The sequence below is a fragment of the Podarcis liolepis genome, assembly GCF_965112155.1.
Source record: "Podarcis liolepis genome assembly, chromosome: 3".
In the NCBI taxonomy this organism is placed as follows: domain Eukaryota; kingdom Metazoa; phylum Chordata; class Lepidosauria; order Squamata; family Lacertidae; genus Podarcis; species Podarcis liolepis.
Window position 1 is genome coordinate 42,053,740 of NC_139557.1, and position 11,701 is coordinate 42,065,440.

Sequence of the window (11,701 nt, forward strand, 5' to 3'; positions counted from 1 at the left end):
GGCCAATAAAGCAAGATGAGCGCCGCAACCCCAGAGTCGGCCACAACTGGACCTAATGGTCAGGGGTCCCTTTTCCTTTACCTAGGCCATTCAATGCTGTTGGTAATGCAAATAAACTTCAGCAGCTTTGATTAACAGAAGACCCCCTGGCTTCTCATATGTACTTCCAACAATTATGTGACGCTTAGGGCTTACCAACATCACAACGATGGTTTTTAAAGCCCAGCAAGTGTTGCATTTGCCATTTTCTCTCTACCACCAGCAATGCCTGTCTGCTTGCACTCCAGTTAAATATTAAACATTCCACACTCAGGTTATCTGCATCCCTTATCACTTGTTTCCTAGCTGATAATGTTTAATCACTCAAGTGTTGTAGTAAATCCATAAAGTTTATAGATAACATGGTTTTGTGTCCTTGGATTGTTTTACAGTTTTCTACAGGTCACTGGATTCAACCTTGAGGCTTGTCAGCTGACCAGAAGGATGGTTCATAGCCATTTGTACTTAGAGGATGGCAGATTGAGACTTACTCAATGGGAGTAAGTACTATACTCCCATGTACTATAGACCTGAGGTGTCGGTCGTATTCTAACCTGCAAATATACAGCAATATAACAAACTACCTTTCCTTAACCCCAAAATGGGTGTGTGTGACTGCAACTTTTTATAATGTTGATTTATAGGTGGGCTTTGTTTGTTTATTTAGGCCCATTAGCACAACATTTTGGATACTTAGGGGTTTGGGTCTCATTTGATTCCCTGGGTCTAAGGCTTGAACCATACTTGTGGACACCATGGTGCTTTTAGACACCCTCCTGGCAGATGTCCCCAGTGCTTTTTTCCTAAAAAAATTTAAAAAAAATGTTTAAGGGCACTCTCATTTCCCTACGCATATTTAAATACTGCCCCCCCAATGAGGCCAAACTTAGATTCACAAAATATTGTGTTTTTTTTAATTGGGAGCATCCAGTGCTTTTTTCTGGGGGGTGGGGTGCAGGGGGAAACATACCCCTAAGCCCCCCAGGAAAAAAAGCACTGGATGCGCCCTTTAAAAAAAACCAAAAACCAACCTTGAGGGTTCTTTGCTTTTTCTTTGGTTGGAAAGGTTGTCTGGGTTATGAGGGGGAAAGTTGGCCTGCTTTTCTTTCCTGTGTTTTATTTGTTTTGGGGAGCATAGGCATTTTGCCTTCTTTGAGGGAGGGGAGTTCTGAACATTACTAGCCTTTCTTCTGTGAAACTTGATTCACAACTGTGCCCCCAGCCTGAAAAAAAAAAGGTTCAGTGGCCCCTGGCCTCAGTTCTCCGCAGGTGACATGGCAAGTTGCCTAGAAGGAAGAGTTCCAGAAGTCATATGCTGATGCCTTATCATGACCAATAAAAACGTGGCCTTTCCTGGAGTTTTTAACTCTATGCCACACTGTAGCAACAAGGTCCCAGAGTTTAAACCTTTACTGTGGAGTTTTTAAACAACAGAATAGTAGTAGAAATAAAAATAAAAATAAAAATTATTTATACCCCACCCATCTGGCTGGGTTTCCCCAGCCAGAATAGGATTCTTATGCTACCTGGGGCAGAAAGCAGAGCCGTAGCTTTTTTCCCTGAACACCTGAAATATGTGTATGCTTATGCTTAATATTTTAGAAGCGGGACCTAAGAACTGCCATGTTATTTTAAGCAGACGTACATGTACATACTTCTATGCTCCACTGAGACTAATTCCCAGGTAACAGGACACAGGATTGATGCCTTAATAGTCCTGCTTGTGTGAGCTGGGGACCGGCTTGTCAGTCCATCAGTTCATCTAAGACTGAGTACCATTCGCTCCCATGGATGGATCAGTGGCAGAAACACAGACATATCGCTTTCATCGTTAGATGTCCTTTGTCACTCCTGCTGAGCTCTCCATTTACCTTTTTGTGGTTACTTAGTGGCTTGTAAATCCAAGTGTTAAATTAATGTGGTGAGAAAAGCTTTACATGTAGCAAGATCCAGAAGACATTGTAATTTATGGCTGCAGTCTTAAGTTGAAATGCCGTTGTTTGTTGGCTAATCATTCTAATCTCAAACGCTACAAAAACCAGGGCGTATCCCTGATTCACCAGTTCAGTGCATTAACCACTAGGCTGGAGGGCAAAAACATTGCTAATCCCCCTTTCAGAGGATCTAAAACGTAGCCTGCGATTTCAACATGTGTTTAATTTGAGGCTCATAGGGACTTAGAACCTATTAAAGCAGGTGCGTTTCTTCTTATTTGGAGAGCAGCAAACTATCGTCCCAGATCTGTTCTCACCCCAGCATTTGCAACTTGATTGGAGAGCAGAGCATGTGCGCTCCAGGTATAGCTGGAGACTGTCTCTGCACATTGTTAATATTGTACCTCTCACGACAAGGACAAAAATGTGAATTGCAAAAGGGAATGAATAATGAAAACAGGAGTCTGGTGTTCTGCGTGCTGGCTGAGTCTCTCTCTCTCTACAAAATCTATCACCAGCTGCATCCCTTTCATTGCAACAACAAACAAATGCTGTTGTAGGGGCACACAGACATCTGTGGTTGAGCATTATTGCCTCCTGTGGCTCAGGGCAGTGGCGTAGCATGGGGGGTGCAGGGGGGCTGGCTGCACCGGGCACAACATCTGGGGGGGCGCGCTCGCACTAGCAGCTCTCTGCCCCTACCTGGCTCACTCACTCTCTCTCACTGCAGTGCTGGCTGTGCGAATCCGATCCGAGCCGCTGGGTCGCTGCCCACTGTGGAGGGGGGGGGGTGCCAGGCGTGCGGTGCGGAGAGAGAGCGAGGAACTATCTGGGGGAGGGACAGTGCAGCGGCCGCCCAGCGCAGCGCTGAGCGCGGGAGAGAACCACACCAGACCAGACCAGGCAGCAGCAAGAAGAAGCTGGCAGCGGCGGCAGGTTAGGGGTTAGGGGGCGCAAATTACTTGCCTTGCCCCGGGTGCTGACAACCCACGCTACGCCGCTGGCTCAGGGGGCTTCCTGCTGAGGTTCGGTCAGACAAGCAAAGGGCTTGGGCAGCTCCTTGAACCAAAGCTCCTGGGTTTCTGTGGTTTTCCCAGAGTTCCTTGAAGCATTAACAAAACAGTGTGGGTGGGTTGCTTTGTGCTGTGTGAGCTATCCATATGCAGAACTTGACCCAAGAGAGAGATGGCATTGTGAGGAGGAGTTGAAAATGAGGCAGCAATATGATGCAATGGCATCAATGTCGCAAGCAGGTAGGGATTAGGTGAGGTGAGAAAGCTCACCAATTGTGATTCAGTTCCAAAACAGGGAGAGTGTGTCTAGCCCTAATCCTATGGCGACAGAAGGATGCTATGAAATGCTAAATGGGGCTAATATGTTAATAAGGGATTAATAAGAATTCCCACGGCCTAGACAAAGCAAAAATTGGGTATCGGCATTAGCCACAACCATCTCAGGCTGATTTTTGCCTGTGCGTTATAGAGAGATGTGAGAGAGCTGTGTTGATGGCTTTCACTGAGCAGATCTCATCTGTGGATGAGTGCATTTTCCTGAAAGATTAATTCCAGACAAAAGGCCTTAAGAGAACAGTTTCTGCTTGCCTATACATCTCACCTACCACACTTCTGATGTGCTGCTATGGGGAGTAGGGAAAACCGCCCACTTCCATGCAGAAGAACCAGGTGTGGAAATGGCGAGACGCTCAACTTAAAATTCTCCCATTGCAGTAACTAGCGTGTTCCCACTGCTGTGTTCATGGAATCTTCCGGAGCATGCATTGACACTGCTTCTTCTTCCCAGTGCCCATCTGTTCAGGGAATGAGAAGAGGAGCTGTAGTAAGATGAACTGATTTTCTGTGCATGTGGGATCATTGCAGGACATGTTGGTTCCAGAAAACAACAAGACAGTTTATTTTTATTAATTATTCGTTTGCAATTATATCCCACTTTTTGTCCAAGGAGCTTAAATGGCAGTTTCCCAGCTATCCCTGTTTTATCTGCACCACAACCCAGTGAGATAGGTTAAACTACGTAAAAGGTCCAGGGTCGCCCAGTGAGTTCTGTGGAGGAGCGGGAATAGAACCTACTGCCCAAATTTCTTACTATAATGGCAGACTGCAAGCCAGCAGGCTCACTCTTAAGACAGGGCCATGGCTGTGACCTTATAATACAAAGTGTGTGACTGCAATAATAGCCATTGTTTTCACATCTGAAGTGCATGGTGTTGGGGCATGGAGACAATTGCCCTTATGCTGAGGTGATTCGTGATCATAAACGTCATGCTAGCTTCCCCCTCCCCCCCCCCGCTCATTCATTCAGACCATTTCTGCCCTGTCAGGGTTTGTTTAGCCACACCTTGGTTGGCTGTGGATGAAAACAGTCAGGAGCAAATAAAGTTCAAGGCAACTGCTGCTGGGGTCACTATTTACTGTTTGGCTTCCTGTGTATAAAAACCATGCCATGCCTACCTTGTTGTCAGGCATACTCGTTTCTGTTTTCTCATTATATTTCCGCATTGATCAGTTCTCCAAACGGCAGAAGATCCCAGGCTGAGAACTCTCTTAGGAAGCTGTTATGGCTGCTCGAGGGCTGTTTGAGATGGGTGGCAAATGTTGCAGCGGCTCAGTTTCTCCCCAGAGCATCCTCTACCAAATCCTTAACAATGAAGAGCGATGGAAGACTGAAGGGAACCCCCAGTGTTTTCCCCTTCCCTTTCTGTTTCCAAATATTGGCTGCCCCTGTGAGGTAAACCGAAGAGTCATCCTGAAAATACCGGGCATCACCTGCAGCAGAGCGTCGGAAGTGCTTCTGAAAACTATCACGTTCATAAGAAAGCTGCCTTCTTTTTTCCAGTTGCCCCTGGAGGACCAGATCCTCTTGATACGACAGGGCTGGGCACCCCTCTTCCTACTGGGTCTGGCTCAAGAACGGGTGGACTTTGAACTCTTAGAGACCTCAGTCCCCAGCCTCTTGAAAGCAGTCCTCCTTAATCAGTCTCCGGCAGGTGAATACAAACTGGAGAACTCTCCTTTGGGAGCATCACTAGCAGAAGTTCAGAAGATTAAGGATTTCCTGGGAAAGTTCTGGAACGCAGACATTTGTGCAAAAGAATATGCCTATCTTAAAGGAATTGTTCTATTTAATCCTGGTAAGTCTCGTCCAGGTATTTTCAAAGGCTGCAGTCCTGCCCTTAGTTCCTTGAGCATTGCTCCTATTAAAAGCCAAGGGACTTAACAGCTTGACTTGACTTACTTAATGACAGGATTGCACCCTAAAACGGCACAGTTCAGGGTGCAGAAATAAATTTAAAAGTTGCTTAAGAGGAAGGAATTTTTAATTGGGTTTTTACATGTTTTCAAAAATCCATTTTTAAACCTTTCTGACTTTCAAACTACAATATCCTTTTTTTTTTAAAAAAAAAGTATGTATTATATATAATACACATGCAGGTGTTGTGGGTGTATGGGAGCTAAAATATCCAAATTTACTTTACCGCTTAAAACTTTAGGCTCTAGTCTAATGTGAGGGAGATGTATGCAGGGGCAATACTGGACAATGCACAATGTAAATGTGATATTACATTACTATAAGTCAGGGGTGGGGAATCTGTGGTCTTCCTGATGTGGATTGCAACTCACATCAGCCCCATCCAATTTAGACAATTGTAAGGGACGATGGGAGCTGTAGTCCAACAATTTATGAAGGGACACAGGTTCCTGTTTCCAGCTGGAAGTGCTGCTGCAATGTAGGGAGCCAATTACTACAAAAATGTGGAATGAGTAACAGACCCTTCAAAAGAGATCTTAAGAGGATGGAGTCATTAGTGACAAGAGCATGGGGCACTAAATGTAATTAAAGGTTCATTCATGAAACATTACCGTGGGCTTTTGAGTAAACGCCTAACTGCAGTGCTAACCAGTTGAAAAACTTTATGGCATTCTGTATTTAGAAAGAAGTTGTCATCTGCTCGATTTCGTCCACCTTATTTATTTTTAAGCCAGCTTTTTGGAGTCAATCCCTCACAAGGCTGTTTTCAATACTGTGTATCAAAACATGAGTTATATAAATCAAAATATCTAACCTATAAAACAAACAGCAGGAATCCAAAATGAGGGACTAAAAAACACTGAACCCAGCATAAGATAAAAATGGACCACACTCCCAGCGAACATGCAATAAATGGCATTGCCATAGCGCTTCACACTTTCCTGCTCTCAGAACCAACACAACGAGAAGATGCATTTATTTCCCTTATTTCCTTATTTCTAATTTTACAGACCTCCACGACTTAAAATGCCACCATTATGCCCAGGCCCTTCAACAGGAAGCTCAGCATACTCTGATACAGTTTGTCTCAATGACTCATAGCAGAAGCAGGAGGAGATATGCTTGGATGATGGAATCGCTTGGTTTTCTGAGGACCTTCAGTCCAGATACCATTGGAGAACTCTTCTTCAAACCCATCTTGGGTGATGTCGACTTAAACACCTTACTTCTGGAAACACTTTACACCAAACAGGACCTTATTTGACATCTGATGAGACATTACAGAAGACCAGGACTATCATCAAAAGGGGCAAGTTCCCCAGAACAATAGGAAACCTTGCTTTCTGTGCACTGGAATCTGTCTCCACCCCTGTGGAGAACCCCACCACACTGTAGGACTCTCCTCTGTTTTGCCTATTTCCTGTTTCTTTGGTGATCTGCATTAATATATATATTTCACCAGTCATCCATATGCTATGGCGGCCAGCATTCTATTGCCCTTTTACCGATGATCTCCACTAGATAATAACTTTCCTCCCTCTTATAGTTGCATTACACTTGTTTTTATTAACGCTTTGCCACCCATGTATTTCCAGACATTTAATGGTTCAGCACAGGACAAAACAGCCCAGACGTCACTGTGATGTAAAATAAAGTATGTTTTATTTAAGTTTGTTCTTAATATAAGCAGTGATGCTTGCATTTGCTGTTAATTTTGAAATTAGGTGGCTCAGTTAATTTTGCTACCAATACTTTTGATACTACACAGTTATGGTCACTTTAAATCAGGCATGGTCAAACTTGGCCTTCCAGCTGTTTTGGGACTACAAGTCCCATCATCTCTGACCACTGGTCCTGTTAGCTAGGGATGATGGGAGTTGTAGTCCCAAAAGAGCTGGAGGGCCAAGTTTGGCCATGCCTGCTAAATGGTATATCCTGTGCAATGTATGGATTTTTGTCACTTTACAAATGTGGCTGTGTGAGCTTTGAGTCCCCCCTCCCACCCAAGCCTAAGCCAATTGCTCTATAAAGCACCTTTCTCCAGTTAACACATAATAGATGGCTCACAGGTCAACACATGCATTCTTTAGACAAGTCTAGGGCCTCCATCTTCTGAAGTATCTCAGGCTTCCCCCAGAACCACTGCCACAGTCTCTCACCTGGTGCCACAACTGGTGTTGGCTCAGGTTCCCAGCGACCCTGCCCTCACTTAGCTGTAGCTCTCTCTTAAAGGCTGCTTCCAGAGTCTTTTCCTTGCAGTCTTTTTTCCAGCTCTTAACCTGTGACCTCTATGTTTGTGAGTATGGGTATGTAAGTCCTTGCTGAGCAGCATTAGGTTTTAAGTTGTTTCTACATGCCGGTTTGTCTTTTAATTGCTAATTAAGTAGGTTTTATGACAGTACATTCAGGTCTTCGATGTCTTGAAAGGGATGTTGCTGCAACTTTACAATGCATTTAGTATAATCTGAGCTTTATGTGTGCACTTTGAATTCCACCTCTATATAATTTGCCCTTTATTTTTCACATACCATATGCAAGTTTTCGGTTAACGCTACATTGTCTTTGTTCACACATTTAAAAAATGCAGCTTGATGGTTGCAAAATTGCTGGCTGTTTTCTTTTAATGCATTCTAATCAAGATAAGACTGGATTTAAATATTCAGGAAAACTAAATGCATATTGAAACAAATGGTCAGCGTATACTACTCCACCAAAAACAGGGAGGACTTGTCCACTCCCACTAGTAACAACACAAAAGCATGTAGTAGTCGTAGTAGCAACAGCAACAGCAACAGCAACAGCAACAGCAACAGCAACAGCAACAATAACAAGAATAATTTTATTATTCGTACTCTGCCCATTTGACTGAGGTGCCCCAACCACTCTGGGCAGCTTCCTACAATACAAAAGCATAATAAAACATCAAACACCTAAAACTTCCCTATATAGGGCTGCCTTCAGACATCTTCTAAAAGTTGTAGTTACAGTGGTACCTCAGGTTAAGTACTTAATTCGTTCCGGAGGTCCATTCTTAACCTGAAACTGTTCTTAACCTGAAGCACCACTTTAGATAATGCGGCCTCCTGCTGCCGCCACGCCACTAGAGCACGATTTCTGTTCTCACCCTGAAGCAAAGTTCTTAACCCGAGGTACTATTTCTGGGTTAGCGGAGTCTGTAACCTGAAGCATATGTAACCTGAAGCGTATGTAACCCGAGGTACCACTGTATTTACCTTGAAATCTGATGGGAAAGAGGGTGCCACTACTGAGAAGGCCCTCTGTCTGGTTCCCTGTAACTTTACTTCTTGCAGTGAAGTTTACTGTTCCACTCGCAATAGTTAGATGTATAACACACTCCTATGTATGTTTATGTGGAAGTAAGACCCAATGAATTTGTCTGAAGGATTGCAACCTGGATGCATCATTTTCAGGATGGCTCAGTACGGAATATCATTATGCCGGAATACCAATCAGTAAAGGAAGCAAGCGGGAATCCTTCCATGCATAAGCAGCTGGGGAATGGTTAGAGCAGAAGGGAGGGAGTCCAACAGCAGATGGAGCCAAAACCAATGACAGGAAGAGCCAAGTACTTGTAGTTTTGCCTCCTTTGTCCCCACCAGGTATGTAGGGTTAGGACTGCAGTCTTTGAAAGCAACCTTGCTGCTTTTACTTCCTCTCACACACTCTCTTCTTATGAAAATTAACATAATTTGATTCTCATTCCGCAAGGATGAAGAACAAGTCGAACCAGGCTTTCCAAGGGTGGAGAAACAAGCAACTAAATAGTGGTGCTCAATTTGATCTTTCTGTGAACAGAACAGGAGTTGTTTGCTGCAAATTTCAACCAGAAGTCCATTCAGTAGAGAAAACGTAGAATACACATGGGTTGGGAAGTTTGGAAGAAAAGCAGGGTGGGCTTAAAGCTTTAGAAGGAACTGTAAAGTATTTCCTAGAAATTCTTCAGGGGATGGAAAGCAATGGTACAAAATCAAATGCAAGCTTTGGTCTGCTGCTGCAGGGTTACAATTAAGTCCAAGGTAATGAACCTATTAAGGAACATTTATTTAAAAACTATTCAGGATCTTGAACTTAAACATGAAAAACTGGTTCAGCTAGAATATATGCCAAGCTAGAGCAGCATAGATGGGAACTGGACGGTGTGGAATCTCATTATGTGGCCAAGTCACTCCACTTTGTGAAACCAAAGTTCAGTGCTCTAAACTCTTAGCAAATGCGTTAAAGGGGGAGAAAAAGAAGCAATCACATGTGTTCTCTTTGAGATAAACTAACGGCTCAGAAACCTAGGATGGTAAAAATAATAAATGATTCTGACGCTATTACTTGAACCTATATCATTCAAAGTAACTGTTACATAAGGCTTTTTTTCCAGAGGGAACTCAATTCCGGCACCTCTCAGGTTGGTGACATTGGCATTCTAAGAGAAAAGGGGAGGCATTCATGGTGAGTTCTGGCGCCTCTTTTTCTAGAAAAATAGCACTGCTGTTACAGAACAATATGAATCAATATTTGGATAATCTGCATTTGAAACCACTTAAAGAACAACACACAAAGTTATCAAATACAGCATTTATACTGAAGAAGAAATCAGTTATCAACATTGGCAAGCTAAAGCATGGCAACACACCAGGCCCAGACTGCTTTGGCAGTCTTTTTTATAACAGGGTTGCCATATTTCAAAAAGTGAAAATCTGGACACAAAAGTTGAGGATTTTCCTGGATATTAAACCCTTTCCCACCTGGATGCTGTTTACAAATTCAAGAGTGCCTAATACCTTATTTGAATATTTTGTTTAATACTATCCGGAATGGGGAAAGAATCTCAGATACTTAGAATATCCCATGTGGGATCTGAAGGAAGTGGGATCCTATCACCTGATCAAGATTTCCTTTTTTCACTCATGCTCTTCACCAGAGTTCCTCAAACACGACCCTCCAGATGTTTTTGGCCTACAACTCCCATGATCATTAGCTATCAGGACCAGTGGTCAAGGATGATGGGAATTGTAGTCTCAAAACATCTGGAGGGCTGAGTTTGAGGAAGTCTGCTCTTCACAATCCCCCTGGAGCCCTGGCTGTAGCATTAAGATATAATTCCTTCATTAAAGGATAGGAGGGAGAGGGCAAACAACATATGTGGACAATATTATTTGTATGACACATAATCCCAAAGGGACAATCCCTGCATTGAGGACTGAATTATCAGTTTTTGAGAAAGTATAGCTGGACTATGTTTTAACTGGGATAAATCGTTTTTGTATTGTAATGTCAATTCAAATACACAACTGGAACTTTAGAAAGTTAACATCTTGATACGTTGTAAAGATTTCCATTACTTAAGGATGCAGATCCCTTGAAATTTAAGTACATCACATTATTTGAATTTTATTCCTTTAGTCAAAAAGATTATGTGTAATTTGGGCAGATGGAAGAAGCTTAATATATCTATTTTGGGCTGAATTGCATCAGTAAATATGATGATAGTTCCTACATTCCTACATCTGTTCCAAGTGCTTCCCCTCTCTCTCTCCATCCTACCTCTCTTAAGAATTGGCAAAGAATGATTAAAAATTTTGTATTTCAGATGAAGAGAACAAGATTAGCTCTGAAAAATTGTTGTAGGAGGCCAGATGAAGGAGGATGAGGATGTCCACATTTGATGCTATATTGCAAAGCATTTCAAATAAGATAACACTTTTTTATTTTTGACAAAGTTGACAAAAATGGATTTTACATGGACAGAAGTGATGGGTATTGCCATTTTACAAATGGACTCCTACAGTGCTGCATTAAATTCATAATCCATATACTCTGCCCTATCCTATTCCTACAGCTGCTTCTATCATCCCTGATCATTGCTAATTGAAGCTGAGGGGGGCTTAGAGTTCAGCCACACCTGGAGGCCTACAGGCCTTGCTTTAGTGTGCCCTAGTTAGTACATGGCTAGATAACTAAAGCAAGGTTTCTACTTATTGCTGTTCCTTATTTTTCTGTGCCATCTTGTGGGTTGTCAGAGAATTGCAACATGAACGATGCACTTTACAGACCACATTGCAATGGGCATTCAAGCGAAACTCAGAAGATGTAAATAAGATGCTGTAACGTTAGTGGCTGGTGCCCATCGAGACTGGTAGGGTGGAAGGCAGGGAGACCAACTGTAGGTAGAACCAGAGACAATGAATTCTAATTTTGCCCCCCTCCTCTTCCTTGCTGAGTTCTACATATGCAACCCTGGAACTAAGAAGGGGGAAGCTGACAGGCAGCGCCACCCTATGAACTGGTTGCGAGGCAGGCAAGTAGAGGATGGCAGAGGGCAGACTACGGTTGAGGGAAATTGTTAGGTCCTGTTCATGGCGGTGTGGCTGTGGATTGAAGGAGTACAGAGTGCATCATGGGCCACCCTTGTGCTGCTCTTGTCCAACACCCACCTTGTTTCAGCAGGC

The 11,701-nt window shown here is 43.2% G+C and overlaps 1 protein-coding gene across 2 annotated transcripts; it reads left to right on the forward strand.

The window, feature by feature from the left end:
- Positions 1-429: 429 nt before the first annotated feature.
- Positions 430-6,938, forward strand: LOC310702392 (nuclear receptor subfamily 0 group B member 1-like). Of its 2 annotated transcripts, XM_083493859.1 has the most exons (3): positions 430-539; positions 4,827-5,121; positions 6,251-6,938. In XM_083493859.1, exons 1-3 carry the CDS (start codon positions 534-536, stop codon positions 6,502-6,504), a joined length of 555 nt encoding a protein of 184 aa, XP_083349985.1. In that variant the 5' UTR covers positions 430-533; the 3' UTR covers positions 6,505-6,938. The 2 variants fall into 2 exon arrangements, with proteins under 2 accessions (XP_083349985.1, XP_083349984.1); XM_083493858.1 differs by lacking the exon at positions 430-539 and having other exon boundaries at positions 4,447-5,121.
- The last annotated feature ends 4,763 nt before the right edge of the window (positions 6,939-11,701 follow it).